The sequence below is a fragment of the Vulpes lagopus genome, chromosome 4 (genome assembly GCF_018345385.1).
Source record: "Vulpes lagopus strain Blue_001 chromosome 4, ASM1834538v1, whole genome shotgun sequence".
Classification (NCBI taxonomy): domain Eukaryota; kingdom Metazoa; phylum Chordata; class Mammalia; order Carnivora; family Canidae; genus Vulpes; species Vulpes lagopus.
The window spans coordinates 100,130,487-100,148,496 of record NC_054827.1 but is presented as its reverse complement, the minus strand read 5'-3'; the positions used below and the strand labels follow the sequence as shown (position 1 = coordinate 100,148,496).

At 50.2% G+C, this 18,010-nt stretch overlaps 1 protein-coding gene across 1 annotated transcript in view; it reads left to right on the top strand.

Moving 5' to 3' along the window:
• LRRK1 (leucine rich repeat kinase 1) overlaps positions 1 to 17,796 on the top strand; it is a 124,263-nt gene extending 106,467 nt beyond the window's left edge. Inside the window, exons 27-34 of the mRNA XM_041752952.1 lie at positions 173 to 450; positions 2,361 to 2,555; positions 3,423 to 3,574; positions 9,443 to 9,560; positions 10,586 to 10,702; positions 13,254 to 14,104; positions 14,462 to 14,563; positions 16,365 to 17,796. Of these exons, the coding sequence (XP_041608886.1) occupies positions 173 to 450; positions 2,361 to 2,555; positions 3,423 to 3,574; positions 9,443 to 9,560; positions 10,586 to 10,702; positions 13,254 to 14,104; positions 14,462 to 14,563; positions 16,365 to 16,542 (1,991 nt within the window). The 3' untranslated portion in view covers positions 16,543 to 17,796. The remainder of the gene's footprint in view (positions 1 to 172; positions 451 to 2,360; positions 2,556 to 3,422; positions 3,575 to 9,442; positions 9,561 to 10,585; positions 10,703 to 13,253; positions 14,105 to 14,461; positions 14,564 to 16,364) is intronic.
• Positions 17,797 to 18,010: the final 214 nt, after the last annotated feature.

The following is an 18,010-nucleotide window of genomic DNA, read 5'->3' as shown; positions in this document are numbered from 1 at the left end:
TGTTTCTATCCTAAATATTGTTTTACATCAGAAGGTCATTCTCTGTCTCCTATGGCATCCAGCAGGGAGAATAATGAGAAATGTCTGTAGAATATAAAGTATCCAAGGAGAGAGAAAGTCAGAAAAGACAATTGTTGTAATGATAGTTTGTTTGTATTTTTTCTTTGCAAAGATTCTTCCTTTATGCCCCTGGGACACATGCTCACCCAAAAGATAGCATACCAGATTGCCTCTGGCCTGGCCTACCTGCACAAGAAAAACATCATCTTCTGTGACCTGAAGTCGGACAACATTCTGGTCTGGTCTCTTGATGTCAAGGAGCACATCAACATCAAACTGTCGGACTATGGGATCTCAAGGCAGTCATTTCATGAGGGGGCCCTCGGCGTGGAGGGCACCCCTGGCTATCAGGCCCCGGAGATCAGGCCTCGCATCGTGTATGACGAGAAGGTACCCACACCCCAGCCCACTGCCAGCCCCAGGTCCCTGGGAGGCCAGCCAGGCAGGCCTGTGGCACCTGCAGCTTCTCAGCTCCGTTCTCCCAGGCATCTTCCCTCCCTCTCCTATGCTTGACCGGGGGGGCTCTGGCTTGACCCAGAATTGCACAGGCATCTGTGCCCACATCGCAATGTCAGGATTAACTTCTCCTTGGCTTCAGGAACAGAGAATTTGGCAACCTCTGAATTCTCTAACCTTGATTCAGAGACATAGTCAAGGTGGTACACAGTGGACGATGAGTCCGGGCCAGAAATGAGTCTGGATTTGTGTCCCAACTCTGCCATTTAGATGTATAAAGTGGGGACAGTGGGCCAGCCTCACGGGGGCTCAGGAGGAGCAGTCAGAATAAGGATGGCAGAGGCTCCTGACCCATAGGTGCTGTTTGCAAGGCATTGCCCGAAGTGAACAGCAGACGTGTTGAGGCAGCACCACCAACACCAGGAGAAGAGAGGGGATGCTAACATGACAAACGTGGGCTCCCCGAGCAACTACATGGCCAGCCTCAGCCAAGATGATGGCTAAATATTTACCTTTCCCTGAAAGCTGGTTAGTAGACGCAGGCACACAGACAACTTAAAGCCATCTTCCAGCTAATGCCAGCTCCAGGTCATTCTTCGCTAGCATTGAAACTCCCCTGATCTATAATTTTTCATTATTTGGTAATTTGCAGATGAGTCATTGCCTGATTGCTTCAAAAATGACCTAAACAGCCTGCAGTCCCCATGCTGTGTATCACATCCCTGTGTTATTTTATAACTGGAAGTTTGTACCCTTTGATCACCTTCAAAAAAGGAAAAGGAATGGCCTTAGTAGGGGCACCTGGGTGGCTCAGTTGGTTAAGCATCCAACTCTTGATTTTGGCTCAGGTCATGATGTCAGGGTCACAAGCTCGAGCCCTGAGTCAGGCTCTGTGCTGGGCATGAAGCCTCCTTGGGCTTCTCTTTCTCCCTCTCCCTCTGCCCCTCCTCAACCTTTCTAAAAAAAAAAAAAATGACCTTAGCCTGAGTGGGTGAACTTGTCACCTGCGTCTATTAACTAAAATAGAAAAGGCAAATCAGAGTGATAAAAATAAGAGCTTCTTAAGTAGCAGGTGACCCAGACAAGGCACCTAAAAACTAAAATTATAACAGGAACCTTCACATTGAAAATTCTCAGGTCTACCTCAGCCACTATCCTTCTAAAATGTTATCTCTTGGCTCTCCTGGAGGCCTACACTAACTTCTCCTTGTTGGGCTTTTTGATGACATTAAAAGTAGAGGAGTCAACATGTTGTGATTTGGGAGACATTCCCCCTTTGTGATTTGCATACACTGTTCTTCTGGTGCCAGGCACATTAAGCTGAGGCTCTGTGTTCTCCTGCCTTTTCTTGATTCTCAATGATAAGGAGCATGGCATTCTTGGAACCTGTAACCAGTACCTGATGGTTAGCAAGTCCTTAGTGTGTGTTGATTGGATGGATGGATGGATGGATGGATGGACGAACAGATAGGTATATGGATAGAAGAACAGATCATCAGATGAATGAATGGGTAGACAGGAGTATAGATAGATAAATATGCAGAAGGACAAGCAGGTGGGTGTATGGATGGATAGATGGATGATGAACGAAAAAAAAAGAAAAGGGAGGGAGTATGGAAGGATCAGAAATGGATGGCTAAAGGGACAGAATGATGGATGGTCAGATGGTTGGATGTTTGGACAGGTCAAGGGGGGGTAGATGCATTGGTGGATGTATTGATGATTGTCTCCCTTTGGCAGGATCCCTGGTCTGATTGTGTCTTCTGCTCCCTCTGTCTCAGGCCAGCTTATGAGAGCTGCTGGGCCCAGACAGGGGACCTGACTTGGCATGCCTCTTTGCCCAGGTAGACATGTTCTCCTATGGAATGGTGCTGTATGAGTTGCTGTCGGGACAGCGGCCGGCGCTGGGCCATCACCAGCTTCAGATTGCCAAGAAGCTGTCCAAGGGTATCCGCCCAATTCTGGGGCAGCCAGAGGAAGTGCAATTCCATCGGCTCCAGGCACTCATGATGGAGTGCTGGGACACAAAGCCTGAGAAGGTACCTGAGGGCCCCGGGCCTGGGGACCTGGCACCTCCTGCCCCTCTTGTGGAGGGTCTGGATCTCCAGAATACACATGGATTAGTCTACTTGCCCATCCTTTGCTAAGTCTAGAACAAATGGGGCACTCTTCTCTGCTCACCTCTTCTAGAAAGAGATAGTTATGGCTCCTAATACACCCAGTTTATTTTCTCTGTATGTGTGCCACTCAGGAAAAGTGAGCTTTCTTTCCTCCCCAGCTTTTGTGTCACACCATCATGCAGGCAGAGCATACCAAACCCTTTATAGCACTATGGTCCCCACGCTAGAGTAGAGAGAATGTACATATCTCTTTTTAGAGTAATGGGGAGCAGGTCTGCTCATGAGGGCAGGAGTCATAAAATCATTTTATAGCCTAGCTATACTATATTGTTCTGTGTGTTGATTTTATGTTCTGCACAAATAAAACTTTATTGAAAAGAAAGAAAGAAAGAAAGCAAGCAAGCAAGCTTAGCTGTTTGGGAAAGAGGCCAGTGATGTCAAAGTTAGGATGCACTTATCAAAGTAGACAGTATTTAATGTATTGGGAGTAAAATAAGATCAGAGAAAAATCCTTCACAAGATTGTATGTCCCTGGGCCCGGGGCTTGGAATATCAGGGTTTAAGCTAACTGGACCATATAAGTCCATGTTCTCCTATGGTTCAAGTCGCTATGGAGAGCAATGACCCAGACAGACACTCTGGCATATGAAGTTGTCGTGGCCTCTTGCTTTGAGCCACTTCTAATCCTTCCCCCCTTGTTCAAGACCATTGGTTTCATGGGCAGGCCAGGCATCAAGTTGCTGTAAGTGACGCACGCTCATGGTTCTGGTGGCCTCTCTCCCTCAGCGACCGCTGGCCCTGTCGGTGGTGAGCCAGATGAAGGACCCAACCTTTGCAACATTCATGTACCAGCTCCCCTGCGGGAAGCAGACTGCCTTCTTCTCATCCCAGGGCCAGGAGTACATGGTGGTGTTCTGGGACGGGAAAGAGGAATCCAGGTAACTTCCATAGTAACTTGCCGTGCCCTGCTAGTACCGGGGGGGGGGCGGGGGGGGACTACTGTGGAACTGGGGAGCCGTCAGGGATGGCCATGGCGAGAGATGTCTCGTGGATAGTGGGTTGAAAGCCTGATGGAGTTCCCTCCTGAGAGAAAACTGAGTCCATGCAGATAGAAAGGCATGTATGTGTTTGTAGTTAAAAGAAGCAAAGAGAAGATGGTGTCTGGCAGGGGTGTAGGGTCAACAGAGGGCTTTGTTTTTTATACTTGTTTTTCCCCTTTTTCATCATCATCCCCTATTTCCCCCATCCCTGCACCCCCTCCCCTTTGGCAACCACCAGTTTGTGCTCTGCTTATGAGTCTGTTTCTGTTTTATTTTTTCTTTTGTTTTTTAGATTCCATGTTTAATTGAAATCATATGGTGTTTGTATTTCCCTGACTTATTTCACTTAACATAATAATACCTTGAGGTCCATCCATGATGTAGCAAATGTTAAGATGTCATTCTTTTTTATGGCTGAATAATACTCTCTCTATATGTGTGGGTACACATACATATCCATGTATCTGTATCTATAGCTATACCCCATCTTTATCCATTCATTTCTGGATGGATGCTTCAGTTGCTTCCTTATTGGGCTACTGTAAATAGTGTTGCAGTAAATATAGGGATACATGTATCTTTTCAAATTCAGTGTTTTCATTTTCTTTGGGTAAATACCCAGAAGTGGAATTACTGGATCATATGCTATTTCTATTTTTACTTTTTTTAGGAGCCTCCATTCTGTTTTCCCAAGTGGCTACAGTTTTACGTTCCCATGAACAGTGCACAAGGGCCACCTTTTCTCAACAGCCTCTACCACACTTATTGTTTCTTGTCTTTTTGATACTAGCCCTTCTGACAGGTGTGAGGTGATACCTCAGGGTGGGTTTGAGTTGCACTCCCCTGATGATGAGTGATGTTGAGCATCTTTTCACAGATCTGTATATCTTCTTTAAAAAAAAAAATGTCTGTTTAGGTCATCTGCCCATTTTTTTTTTCATCTGCCCATTTTTAAACCAGATTGTTTGTTTTCTTGGTGCTGAGTTGTAGAAGTTCTTTATATATTTTGGTTATTAACCACTTATCAGATCTACCATTTGCAAATATCGTCTCCCATTCAGTAGGTTGTCTTTTCGATGGTTTCCTTCTCTGCACGAAAGCTGTTTAGTTTGATAGATTGTTAATTTTTGCTTTTGTTTTCCTTGCCTCAAGAGATAGATCCAAACAATATTGCTAAGCCTGATGTCCAAGAGTTTAACTGCCTCTGTTTTCTTTTAGAAGTTTTACGGTTTCAGGTCTTACATTTAGGTCTTTAATCCATTTTGAGTTTATTTTGGGATGGGGTAAGAAAGTGGACCAATTTCATTCTTGTGCATGTGGCTGCCCTGTTCTCCCAGCACCATTTTTTGAAGAACCTATCTTTTCCCCCATTGTATATTCTTGCCTCCCTTGTCATAGATGAATTGACCACATAAGTATGGGTTTATTTCTGGGCTTTCTATTCTGTTCTCTTGATCTGTGTGTCTATTTTTGTGCCAGTACCATACTGTTTTGATCACAACAGCTTTTTTTAAAGATTTTATTTATTTATTCATGAGAGAGAGAGAGAGAGGCAGAGACACAGGCAGAGGGAGAAGCAGGCTCCATGCAGGGAGCTCAGTTTGGGACTTGAACCTGGGACTTCAGGATCACACCCTGGGCCAAAGAGAGGCGCTCAACCGCTGAGCCACCCAGGCGTCCCCACAACTTTATAGTATAGTTCAAAATCAGAGATTGTGATACCTCCAGCTTTATTCTTCTGTCTCAAGATTTCTTTGGCTATTTGGGACCTTTTGTGTCTCCATATGAATTTTAAGATTATTTGTTGTAATTCTATGAAAAATACTGCTGCTATTTTGATAGAGATTGCTTTGAATCTGTAAATTGCTTTGGGTAGTATGGACACTGGAACAGTATTGATTCTACCAGTCCATAGACATGTGTCCATTTATTTAGTGTCATCTTCAATTTGTTTTATCCATGTCTTCAGAGTACAGCTCTTTCACCTCCTTGATTAACCATATTCCTGGATATTTTATTCCTTTTGGTGCAACTGTGAATGGAATCTTTTCTTAATTCTTAATATTTCTTTTTGCTGGTTTATTATTAGTGTGTAGAAACACAACAAATTCCTGTATATTAATTTTGTACCCTGAAACTTTACTGAAGTCATTGATTAGTTGTAATAATTTTCCCATCCTGGGAGGACTTTGTCTTAAGATGGGAGCTATTTGCAGCTTGATGGCAGAAGAAGTAAATGATCCGAGGGGTCGGAGAGAGGGGCAGGTACTGGGGTGGACTTGCCAGATAGTGAGAGGGGCAGGGGACCCAGAGACAAGCATTTAAGGTGCCCTTAAATAAGAATTTGTGGGCCTTGCATTCTAGTCACATCTTTCTCTCAGTGAAGTAGCAGGAAGGATGAAAGCACGGAGAGAGGTTTTGAATATTCGAGGAGAAAAAGATGACATGTGACTTGAGCACCAATTCATGAGATCAGGGTGGTTGCAGGACAGCACTGAAGCCCACTGGAAGTTGGTGGCCACTGTTGGAAATGAGGATTGTCCACAAGGTTATGTGCCCCAACTGCTGGCCCCGGGTTGCAAGATAGGAAACAGTTGATTTTAAGCAGAGCTGGGGTTTTGCCATGAGGAAGAGAAGGACATGGAACGTGGGGGTATTTTCGAGAGGGTCATGATAAAGATGGTTTATGGAAACTGCGTGGGGCCATAAAATGGATGAGGAACAATAGAAAGTACCAGAAATCCTAGGTCTTGGCAGAATGTAAACAAAACCAAAAACCCTGTGATGAGTTATGGTAATAGGTGGAATGGTCTGAAAAAGTAGGAGGTAGTGGTCAGAAAATAGTTACTCGACCCTGAGTGGAAGGGAGGGGCACAAATATTTGTAAAGATGAGATCTGATGTGCAACTTTGGGAGAGGGTGCCTGGAATAAAATGGGGATAAGCGAACTGGGAAGCGAACAGGAAGTCACAGGACCAAGATGCCAAGGTATTGAAAAGTTAGACTGTGCAAGCTCCAAAAAGCCACCATCTGGTGTAGGATCCTTCCATCCTGGCCAAGGTGTAAGGTCTTTCCCATCCCCCTAGGGGGACATCTTCAGAGTCAACGAGAGCATTTCATGACCTAAGTAGTCTTCCAGTAAGCCTTGTGGCAAACATTTGCAGGTGCAAAAATCTAATAAGGCTTAGATAAAGTGAAGCTTGAGACACAATGAGATAAGTGGAAGGAACTTTACCATTTTCTCTAGGTCATCCAGGTGACCTTGGCACCACATTTTATGGCAGTGGGACTGAGTGCTCTGACATAAGACATGGTCTAAGAAACCATGCCCTAAAAAACTACGTATAGTTGTATGTGTATATTTAGTTATTTTTAGTTATATTTATATAAGTAAATGTATACGTTTTCAGTAATTACATCACTGGCGGCACTGTTGTTATTTTAAAGCATTACTTTAATTGCAGGGTAAAGTGAATGAGCAAGCATAACGGTATCAAGCATTGCACATTGTGATATTCGGTATGCAAAGTATGAAAGATAGGTTAAATTTAAAAACCTGTCATTCTGAGTATAAATTTTGGGATTCGTGATAGATTTTATCTTTAAGAAAAATAAACTCATGTTTCCTAGCCCTGCCCATTGAAAAGGCCTAACAATAATGACCAACCACCAATGATGACCTCTGGGACCCAAATGGTGATCTCTAAGTGCCATAGGGAATCAGGGCTTATTTAAGAAGTGACTGACTCCAGGTCTGGGACAGGAAGATGGCCGGGAGCATCTGACACATCAGATGAGGGATGCCATCAGACCCTCATGAGAGTAGATTAAAGAGATTGAGGAGTCAATCCAAAGAGGTTTGTACTGGCCAAAGATAGGACAGTTGGCCATTAGTAAGAAGAATTGCAGTGGATTGAGACATGCCAAATTGTTTAAATTCATGAGTTTCTAATGCTACTTAATAAAAACAAACTGAGGCACCTGGGTGGCTCAGTCGATTAAGTGTCCGACTTAATTTTGGGTCGGGTCATGATCCAGGGGTCACAAGATGGAGCCTTGCATTGGGCTCCATGTTCAGCAGGGGGTCTGCCTGAGTCTCTCTCTCCTTCTCCCTCTGCCCCTCCCCCTGCTCATGCTCTCTAAATAAATAAATAAAACCTTAAAAACAAACAAAAACCCTTCATTGATCACCCTTGGAGGCTCCTAGAGAACCAACACGTTATTTTGGAAATTAGTATATGCAGAAAGAATCAAGATTTTATTCTACCTTTCCTATGTGAACTGTACCCCAGGGTAGCAAAAGAGATAAAAGGAGGAAGTTTCTCTTTCTAGAATAAATGAAGCTAATAATTGAAGAAGGAGTGCCAGAAATAGAATGTTGGCCCTTTGCAATCTCTACTGAAATAATAGATATAAGGCAGTGATTGTCAATGATCACAAAAGGAGTGAGAACTGGACATTCCCAGTAGAAATGCAAGTACACAGTGAGGAAATGTCCTTGCCTTAAAAAAAAAAATCGAACAAAATGTAATCAAGACTTGGGACACCTGGGTGGCTCAGTGGTTGAGCATCCACCTTCAGCCCAGGACATGATCCCAGGATCCTGGGTTCGAGTCCCACATCGGGCTCCCTGCAGGAAGCCTGCTTCCCCTCTGTGTCTCTGCTCTCTCTGTGTCTCTCATGAATAAATAAATAAAACCTTTTTTTAAAAAATGTGATCAAAAATAAATTAAAAATTTAAAAAATGTGATCAAGACTTGAGACAGGGGGCAGGGGGATAAGGCGGGTGACACCCCAGGGCTGTGGAGACACTTCCCAGAATCCTTAGCATATAACCTGCCAGAGAAAAAAGAGAGGTGGGAGGGGAGAGCCAGTCATCAGACTGAGAGACATAAAGACCAGTGGAAATGTGGGCAAAAGATGTGTGTGACCCAGGTACATAACCTCAGTCTCTGTCTTAGACGGTGAGCACACTAGATGCCCATGGAGTACGGTGAGGAGACAGAAAGACTAGGGGGTGGCCAGGCCCTGTGAGTGAACAGTGGCACCCATAAATAACAGCTTATTAGTTTTCAGAGAATTCATGTTGGGGGGCATGTTCTAAGGACTCCAGCCTACTCTGAAATTTACCCACCTATCTTTTTTTTTTTAAGATTTTATTTGTTTATTCATGAGAGACACAGAGAGAGAGACAGACACAGGCAGAGGAAGAAGCAGGCTCCCTGCAGGGAGCCCAATGTGGAACTTGACCCCAGGACCCTGGGATCACACCCTGGGCCAAAGGCAGATGCTCATCCGCTGAGCCCCCCAGGTGTCCCTCACCCACCTATATTTAGTCTGGACTTTGTCTACTCTGAGACTGAGGGGCTCCCTTGTTCCTGGGGTGAGACAGACATGGCCAGTGGGAAGGGCGAGTGGCTCTGGTAGAGGTGTGGCCCCCGGTGCCCCTTCTTCACACTGGGGAGGCCATCTCTTGAACCCTGTAACGTCACAGGCAGAAGAGAGTCTTTCCTCCCACTGGGAATGGCCCTGTGTCCCCCAGAGGTTCAATCACTACCAGGGAGGCAGAATGCACCTGCACCCAAGCGTCGTGCATGGCTCTGGATGCTCGCAGATCGTGGAAGGATTCGACCTTGGGTTCAAGGGGGTGGTTGAGGCCCGCAGCTTGCATCCCCCTCCCCCTCCAAGGCTACTCGGGCCAAGCCGAGATACAGGAGGCAGCCCCTGGCCACCGTGCACTGACTGTACCATTGTCACCGGCTCTAGGAACTACACTGTGGTGAACACAGAGAAAGGCCTTATGGAGGTGCAGAGGATGAGCTGTGCAGGGATGAAGCTAAGCTGCCAGCTCAAGGTCCAGAACTCTCTGTGGACGGCTACCGAGGTAACCGCCTCCATGCAGGGCTCCCAGCGAGGTGGGCAACGCAGCCCACACAGGGGCCCAGATCTAGCAAATAAGAATATAGGATGCCCAGGGACACTGGAAAGTCAGATAGCCCCAGCCTACATGTGCGAGACCCCCAAAGCAGTGCCAGCAGCCCTGCGAAGCAGCAGCGTGTCACCAAGGGCAACCACCTGCCTTATCCCTGGTGGGTGACTGGGACCCAGCTGAGAGAAATATCAGGTGCAGGATCCCAGCAGAAGGAGAACCCCAGTACACTGGGTTTCTTATAACACTGCCAGGTCTCCCCAGGGAATGCACACAGCTCTGAAGGCATTTTGCCTTCAGGTCAAGGAAATCAGCAGAAGGCCCAAGGAGCTGTCTTCTGAGAAATCCAGAGAGGAATGCCCCAATCAGTAATGCTCTGAAGCTACAGGTGCCATGGGGTGGAGCGGGACAAGGTGGGGGAGATTGGTGCAGCCAGCCAAGATCCACAGAGGAGGTCTGTAAGACTGCTCATCCCTGTATAATTCCCAGTAGCGAAAACTTGGAACCGGACTGAGCATCTGACGGCAGATTAGCCAGGTTGTGGCACCCCTGAGCAATGGGCAGCACAGAGGTGCTCAAATACAGTTCCCTTGCAGGCCAGGCAGGACAGGGCTTCCCCCTCTACCCACCATGCAGTGTCATGAGAAAAGTGAGGAAACAGCACAGTCGGTGGTCCCACTTTTGCCAGGAATGAGGACACACCCACAAATACCCAGGAGAAAGGAGTCTGGGCCCCAAGTCCCCATGGAGGTTTTCTCCAAGAAATGGGATATGAATTATTTTATGTTTCTTCTTTCAACTCTTCTGTAGTTTTCAACATTTCTACAAAGAATAGGAATATGCAACCAACCAACCTGAAAACCCCCAACACATGTTGCTTTCTAAGGCACAAAGGGATTCCTGAGGTAGAAGGGACCCTAAGACAAAATTGGCAGATATATTCCAACCTGGGTCTCATGTTGACTTGTCTGCCTCTACAGGACCAGAAGATCTACATCTACAGCCTCAAGGGCATGTGCCCCTTAAACACACCCCAACGGGCTTTGGACACCCCGGCTGTTGTCACCTGCTTGTTGGCCGTGCCTATTATTAAAAAGGTGAGGTAAGGGAAAAGGTGGATGCCCAGGTCTGTGACTCCCTTCCTTTTCCGTTGGGGTGGCCCCCCCACCTCAGCTTAGGGGGAGGGGATATGAGGAGTGGGAGCAAAGCCATGGCCTCTTGGACCACCAAGCCCAGATCAGGTCACACTCAGCCTTAGAGAGACAGGCCATCATTTGTGCCTTTTCAAGAACCTGTGTCACTAGCAAAGCAAAACTATGAGCCGAGTGGAAAGCTTGCATTGCACCTGCAAATGCCACGGCCCCAATTCCAGTGAGGCCCCTTTTTGGTACAAATGGTATAAAGAGCCGTTGTACATGTGCCCTTCCCCTTTGGGTAGCAGTGGTTCTCCAGAGTGCGGGCAGCCCTGCCCACCCCCTTCTGGAGCGCCCACTGTCAGCCTGAGACCTGGGTTGCCTCTTGGTCCATTTCCTCTACCTTCCATCCCCCACCTCTCTGAAATGGAACCCCAAGTGATAAATCTCCACAGCCCAGGGCTCAGGCAGCTCCACCACTCCTCCGATGGGACTGGGCACCTCTGCAGGCCCGGCAAGCTCCCCCAGCTGGCTCCTCGCTCCCCATCCCATCCAGCACCGCACTCTGAGGGGACCCTTCCAGCTAGGAATGGCCCCACCCCACACACCCCTGCCAGACTACCTTTCACTCCGTTCTCAGGGTCAAGGACCATCAAGCCTGCTCTGAGAAGCTGCCCCAGCCTGGCCCCAGCCCTTCAGTGGTGCTCTCAGGCTTCTCTGGCCTCCGAGTCCAGGCACTGCTCTTCTGCCTTTGTCTCAGCCCTCCCGCTTTGCTTATCCTCATCCCCCATCCCCACCCCTCTGCTCCTAGTAAATGCTCAAGGTGATGTTTGGTTAAAACATGTTAGCTGTCATCATCCAATTTCAGTTTTCTCATCTGTAAAACGAGGATAAGAAGAGGTAGAAGAAGGTTCTTTCCTTCTGGGCATGACATACCCAGACCCCTGGACCCACACACTTGGGTAAATGTGACCATTATTATTACTTCCTGACAGTCGTGAAATATATATGCTCTTCACCCTACTCCAGTTTATTTTTTTAAAACAAAAAGAAAAAAAAAGAAGGTCTGAAATCAACCCTAGGGTCATTTATGAGTGTGCCCCATGGGCGAGGCTAGGCAGCTCAGGACCCGGTCTGCCCCAGAGCCCGGGAGAACATGACACAAAGCGTTATTTAAGGCCACTGCTGGCCAGAGCCCCTGAGCCAGGGCACCACCAGCCTCATGACCAGAGGGAATAAAGCCGGCTCTGTGCGGAGCCTCCCTGTCAGGGCGCCTGCCCCTCGGAGGCCGTGCTGCCCCATGGCCGCGACAGCAGGCCCCTACATTCTTGCACGCGCACGTTCACACCCAGCTGGGCTGTGGAGCTCACCACCCTGACTGGGGCCCGGAGCCGGGATTCAGATAGAGACTCTGCTCCTGTTTGCTTTGGCTGCTTTCTTGCCTACAATTCTGAAAATGGATTTTGATAAATGTTCTTTGGGCTTATTGGCCTTGCCGCTGAGCTAGAAGCTGGTTTGCTTGTTTCCTTGGCCACCTGAGTTCCCAAGTAGCTCCAGGTTCCAGAAAGAGGGCTTTCTGCTGCTCACTCGCTCTGGCACAAAGCCTGGGTCCCCGCTCTGTCTCTGTCGTGGCTTCAGCTTTGTTCTCCTGAACTCTGCCCATCCCACCTCAGCCCTAGGCAGGCATCCAGGGTGTGACACTGCCCTCTGTTCCCAGCTCTGCAGAGATGCTCCAGTGAGACCCTAGGGCGGGGCGCGGGGGCATCAATCAGCCCTGTCCCTGCAACTTTGGCCTCTGCCTGCTGACCTTGGTGGCTACAAAAGATCACATTAAAAAAAAAAAAAAAAAAAAAGCTTCACTGCAGGGGTGGAGAGCAACCCCAGGACCTTAGCACTGCCAGTGAGGCATTTCAGAATAGGTGTGGTAAGTGGGGAGTGTAGGCACAATGTCCAAGAAGCACCTCCATGAGAAGGTTCGGTTGGAAGCTATTTCTTCAAGAATAGGTTCAGCAGGCACCTATCATCTGCTAGTGCAGAAAACCAGGTGGAGTCACAGAGATGGATGAGACTCAGCCCTTCCTATGGCAGGCCAGTGCCCAGGCGGCAGTGGCAAGCACGCAGAGCCTGCTGTCACATCGTTAACAAGCAGAAGGAGGCCCTTGTGACCCGAAGGAGAAGGCAGGCCCCTCCTGCTCACGCTGCAGGAACCCAGCCTGAGCGAAGGAAGGTCGTGTAGTGCAGGCCACACGTGCTCCCTGCCAGGGGCTGTGAGCCACGCTCTTCCCAGGCTTGCTCTTCTCCTGCTTGCAGCAGGAAGGGTGGGCATGGCTCTTCCGGGCTTGAGTTATACCTCCTTTGGGAGCATGCCCAGGAGGTCCTGCTGGCAGCCCCTGCCTTTTGGGGAACATTGCTTCTCTGGGCATGCTTGGGTGGGTGCAGAGATGAGCCTTGGGCCCACTCTGCTTCTCTCCTGGCCTGCGTGGAACCAACGGGCAGTCCCGTCTTCTGATTGCAGAATTCCTACCTGGTGCTGGCAGGCCTAGATGACGGGCTTGTGGCAGTGTTTGCCGTGGTGCGCGGTGTCCCAGACAATAGCTGCTCCTACCTGTGTTCACACACGGCCAACAGGTCCAAGTTCAGCATCCCAGATGAAGACATGCGACAGAACCCCTACCCCGTGAAGGCCATGGAGGTGGTCAACAGCGGGTCTGAGGTCTGGTACAGCAATGGGCCGGGCCTGCTGGTCATCGACTGTGCAGCCCTGGAGATCAGCAGGAGGCTGGAGCCCTACCTGGCCCCTTCGGTGGTCACCTCGCTCGTGTGCAGCTCTGAGTGCAGGGGGGAGGAGGTCGTCTGGTGCCTGGACAACAGGGCCAACTTGTTGGTGATGTACCACGCAGCCACCTACCAGCTGTGTGCCCGGTACTTCTGTGGGGACCCCAGCCCGCTCAGAGACATGTTTCCCGTGCGCCCCTTGGGTCCGGAGTCCCCGGGCCGCCACACGGCCAGCCCCAAAGAACCTGAGGGGGACTCCATCGCAGACGTGAGCATCATGTATAGCGAGGAGCTGGGCACGCAGATCCTGACCCACCAGGACTCACTGACCGACTACTGCTCCATGTCTTCCTACTCCTCCTCCTCCCCGCACCGGGCCCCCGCGTCCTCCTCTAGCCTGCCCTGCTCCCCGGCAAGCTCTTCCAGCGTGCCTTTCTCCACCGACTGCGAGGACTCTGACAGGCTGCACGAGCCCACGGCAGGCTCCGACAGGTCCGAGCACGACCTGACGCCCGTGGACGGGGAGGCTTTCAGCCAGCACCTGCAGGCGGTGAGGATCCTGGCCGTGAAGGACGTCATCTGGGTCCCCAGGTAGGGTTCCTGGGAGGGGGGGTGCGCTCCTGGCCGGGCCTCGGGAGCTGGCAGGTGCTGTCACGATCCATCCTCCCACCCCCAGGGATCTCTTTAGCAAACCTGAGAACGGTGGCACTTGGCTCATCTGCCCCCCGGGGAGCTGACCAGGCCCTCGAGGCAGAGCCGTGGTCAGCGGAGATTCGGTTTCCCGCTGGGAAAGGCCTCCTGGGCCCGGCTGCGGTGCCCTCCTAGTAACTCAATCCAGTCGCAGAGACGCAAGTTGGTTGCCCTGCCTCTGTGCCCGCCAGCTCCATTTCCCCCTGGAGAGCGCAGCCCGGGACAAAACACTTCCCCTTCTCCGTTTTGGTTTCACAGGCGAGGCGGCGATGTTATTGTCATCGGCCTGGAGAAGGACGCCAGCGGCCAGCGGGGCCGAGTCATTGCTGTCTTAAAAGCCCGTGAGCTGACTCCACGTGGGTAAGTCTCAGGACACCACCTGTAGGCCCGGGCCTATGGTGTGGGGCATCGAGGCCCCTCTGCCACGCCCCCACACAGTGGCCTCTCGCCCTTCTGTCCTCCACATCCACTGATGTGACCCTACGGCAGAGCAGGAACAAGATGGGGTCCTCCAGGCAGCTCCTCGGGGGCCCAGCAGGTACCAGCTGAACCGAGCATTAGCCACTGGCCAGGGCTGGCTATTTCTGGGGTACCCAGTGCACCTATGAACCAAGTGTCCTGCCTGGGATATATGTCTCCAGGGCTAGAGTTCAACTGCAATGGAAACAGGGAGCCAGGTGATTCACTGGACTTCCCAGCAAGCAGGAGGGCCCTTCCTGGGGTGCTCCACCTGCCCATATAGCACCTAGAGGAGCCACAGACCTAGCATGCACCACCCCTTACCGTACCCAAGCCCAGTCTCAGCCATGGCTCCATACCCATCTTCTAGGGGGTCCTGCCAGGAGGCAGGCCAGACTCCACTGTGAGGGTCATTCTGGAGCAAGACAGCCTATCTGGATGCAGTGTGCATGGCCACGAACATGGGAGGCCAGCACCGCCTGGTTCCCAGAGTCCCTTGGCAGCCAGCAGTATCCACAGCAGTATCCATTGACCTCACTTTGTCTGCTGAGCCTCATACTACAAATCTCTTTATGGAGAAATCCCATTCGGCCTATTTGCCCCAGACCAGGATGACAATGAGAGAAGAAACATCTATGGCGGGTCCCCTCTCTTGCCCAAAAGTATTGAACATTCTCAAGGAGTCACCAGATCCATTGACCCTGCTCTGCCAGTAATTCCAGAAACAGGAGCTGGATATTGTTTTGTTTTGTTTTTTCTACTGAGCCCCAGCTGACTTTGTGGGCTGAGGTAGTTATCAGATCACAGGTGGGGCTTCTTGGGGAGCAGGCGACTCTGTAGAGCCCCAGGCCTGTTGACCTCAGATCACCCATCGTTAGTGTCCCTAAAACTTTCACTAACGATATTTTTCCTATTCAGCAGCCCCAAGGCAGGTTTACCAGGAACCAGACACACTCTCTGTAGGAAGAAATCAGCCCAGGCGGCCAGCTGATAGAAGGGCCATAGCCCGATCCCTCCAGCTTTTTGCAATGTATCTGAGACACTGATTCCCTCAGCGCAAACCTAATGAGTTCCCGCAGTGTGCAAGGCCCCGAGGAGGCTAGAGGCCCTGCTCGTACTGGTTTGCGTGCTGGCCACAGCGCACGGCAGTGAGGGCTGGGACGTGGGCTACCCTGTCCGGCTGAGGCCCAGCAGGAAACCTGCGGTGTGTGCACAGATCAGCAAAACCATCCACAGCCTCAAAAAACACATGCCTATAGTTAGGACATGTTGGCACAGGTTTTCTCTCTGATATACCATCATGCATTTCCTGCACTGGGAATTTAGCGTGGGAGAAGAACCAGGCCTGAGCTGATATCAAGGGAACAAAGTCAGTGCTTCAAATCCATTATGGGCCATTGACAAGCAGCATCGATGGTGCTTTCTGGACACATGGAGGTCTAGGTCCAGTGACAGAGGCCACCCGTTCTCGTTGCATCTGTGGCCTTTCATGGGGTGAGTCCCTTACAGGCAATCCCCAAGAACACCAAGTGATGCCCTAGGCTCTTCTGTTAGGAAGCCTCTGCCTGCGGGTTGGACCATCGGGGAAGCAGGCATCCAAGCACATCACTGCTGCCAGGCTGGAATGTACAGATACCCCCAGACTGGCTCTGACCAAGCGGGAACCCCTGGAGGTTTTCTCAGACCTCCCCTCTCTCTGTAGGGTGCTTATGGATGCGGCAGTGGTTGCAAAGGACACAGTTGTGTGCGGCTTTGAGAACGAAAACACGGAGTGGTGCCTGGCTGTCTGGAGGGGCTGGGGCACCAGGGAGTTTGATGTTTTCTACCAGTCGTATGAGGAGCTGGGCCGGCTGGAGGCTTGCATGCGGAAGAGAAGGTAATTCCTATGGAATGACGGTCTTCCAGACCTGGCTGCCCCGGGGCCAGCGGCTTGACCCCTCTGCTACAGCCCACCACCCACTGAAGGACTCAGAAGATAGACTGGGTTCTCCCGTGAGCCACTTGCTGCTAGAAGTGCTGAAAAGTTACCACCCTGGTGGTGGTTTGGGGGTTCCCCGGTTCCCCAGGGCAGAGTTAGCTGCCTACCTCCATTCTCCCATTGCTGGTTTTACAACCCAAGAGAAGATGGTAGGGCCTGGCTGGGGGAAACTCCCCCTGCCTCCTCTATCCACTTCCAGGAGCAGGGGAGGGGGATCCCGCTCCTGACTGGGTCACACAAGGTGGGGCTGGGCCCTCATGGCATAGTGGGCCTGCCCATTTTCCTACCCAGCTCTGGGATGGAATTACACTAGAGGCTCTCAGCTGGGGAGCAGTTCAGGGCAGGGTGGGAGGGGGCTGCGACCTCTGCCCCTTCCCCCAGTGGCCTCCAGGCTTTCAGCACATTTCACAAGCCCCTGGGTCCCCGGGGCCCAGGGCCCCCGCTTGGGCAAGCCAAGATCAGATGTCTCCCGCTCAGGAAAGTCTCTGTGTGAGAAGCCCTCAGAAGGACCCTCGGGGAGGAGCACTGCCCAATCCGGGGAATGAATGAGTTCCTTTAAGTGACACAGCTGGAAAGCCAAGAGCTAGCACAGTGCCCAGAGCACCCACTCAGCCTCTACATTCTTCTCCTGCCGACAAAAGGCAGGGGGAACTCAATCAGCAAAACTTAAGAAAGGGCCATGTGTTTATAGCTTTATGAAATAAACTTGGATGCAGCTGGAGCACAAGCCCTGTTTGTTTGCACATAATAATCTTGTTTATCACTTTAGCAAATTAAGTAATAGCTCAGTGGTTAGGCCCCGGTTGTGAAATCACATCATATGGGGCTTATACCAAATTATGTATTTGCTAAACATTGACTACACACATGAACAGCAAAGCATAGAATTCAGACTTGTTAACGGGGGATTTGTGGGTACGACAGCAACAGTTTTTATAAATTATGCACACACATACACACATGCACATGTACCATGTCGCTACCAAGAATAATCATTTGAGGCTGCTGAACCCAGAATGGTGGTGTGAACATGAGGTCATACTTAAGTGGTTTTGACCTTTTTGTAAAATTAAGTTATAAGAATCAGACTTAACATTCGCTGGGATATGTGGGCAAATGTGGTTCCTTTTATCTGAAAATAAACCGATTCTCTTGAGGATGATGTCACAGCCTCTGTCTGTAGAGTGTGGAGTAACAGCACGGGCTCTGTCCCGGCCAGACCCACTCACTGTTGGGGTGCAAGGGGAGCCCCGCCAACCTTGCCTACAGCTGCCTCTGTGCAGGCAGCCCCACAGCAGCTTCCACGGGCAGAGGCAGACACTCTGTCAGCTTCCACCTCCCCACTGCCTTTTGCTGGTCTGGGCACCAAG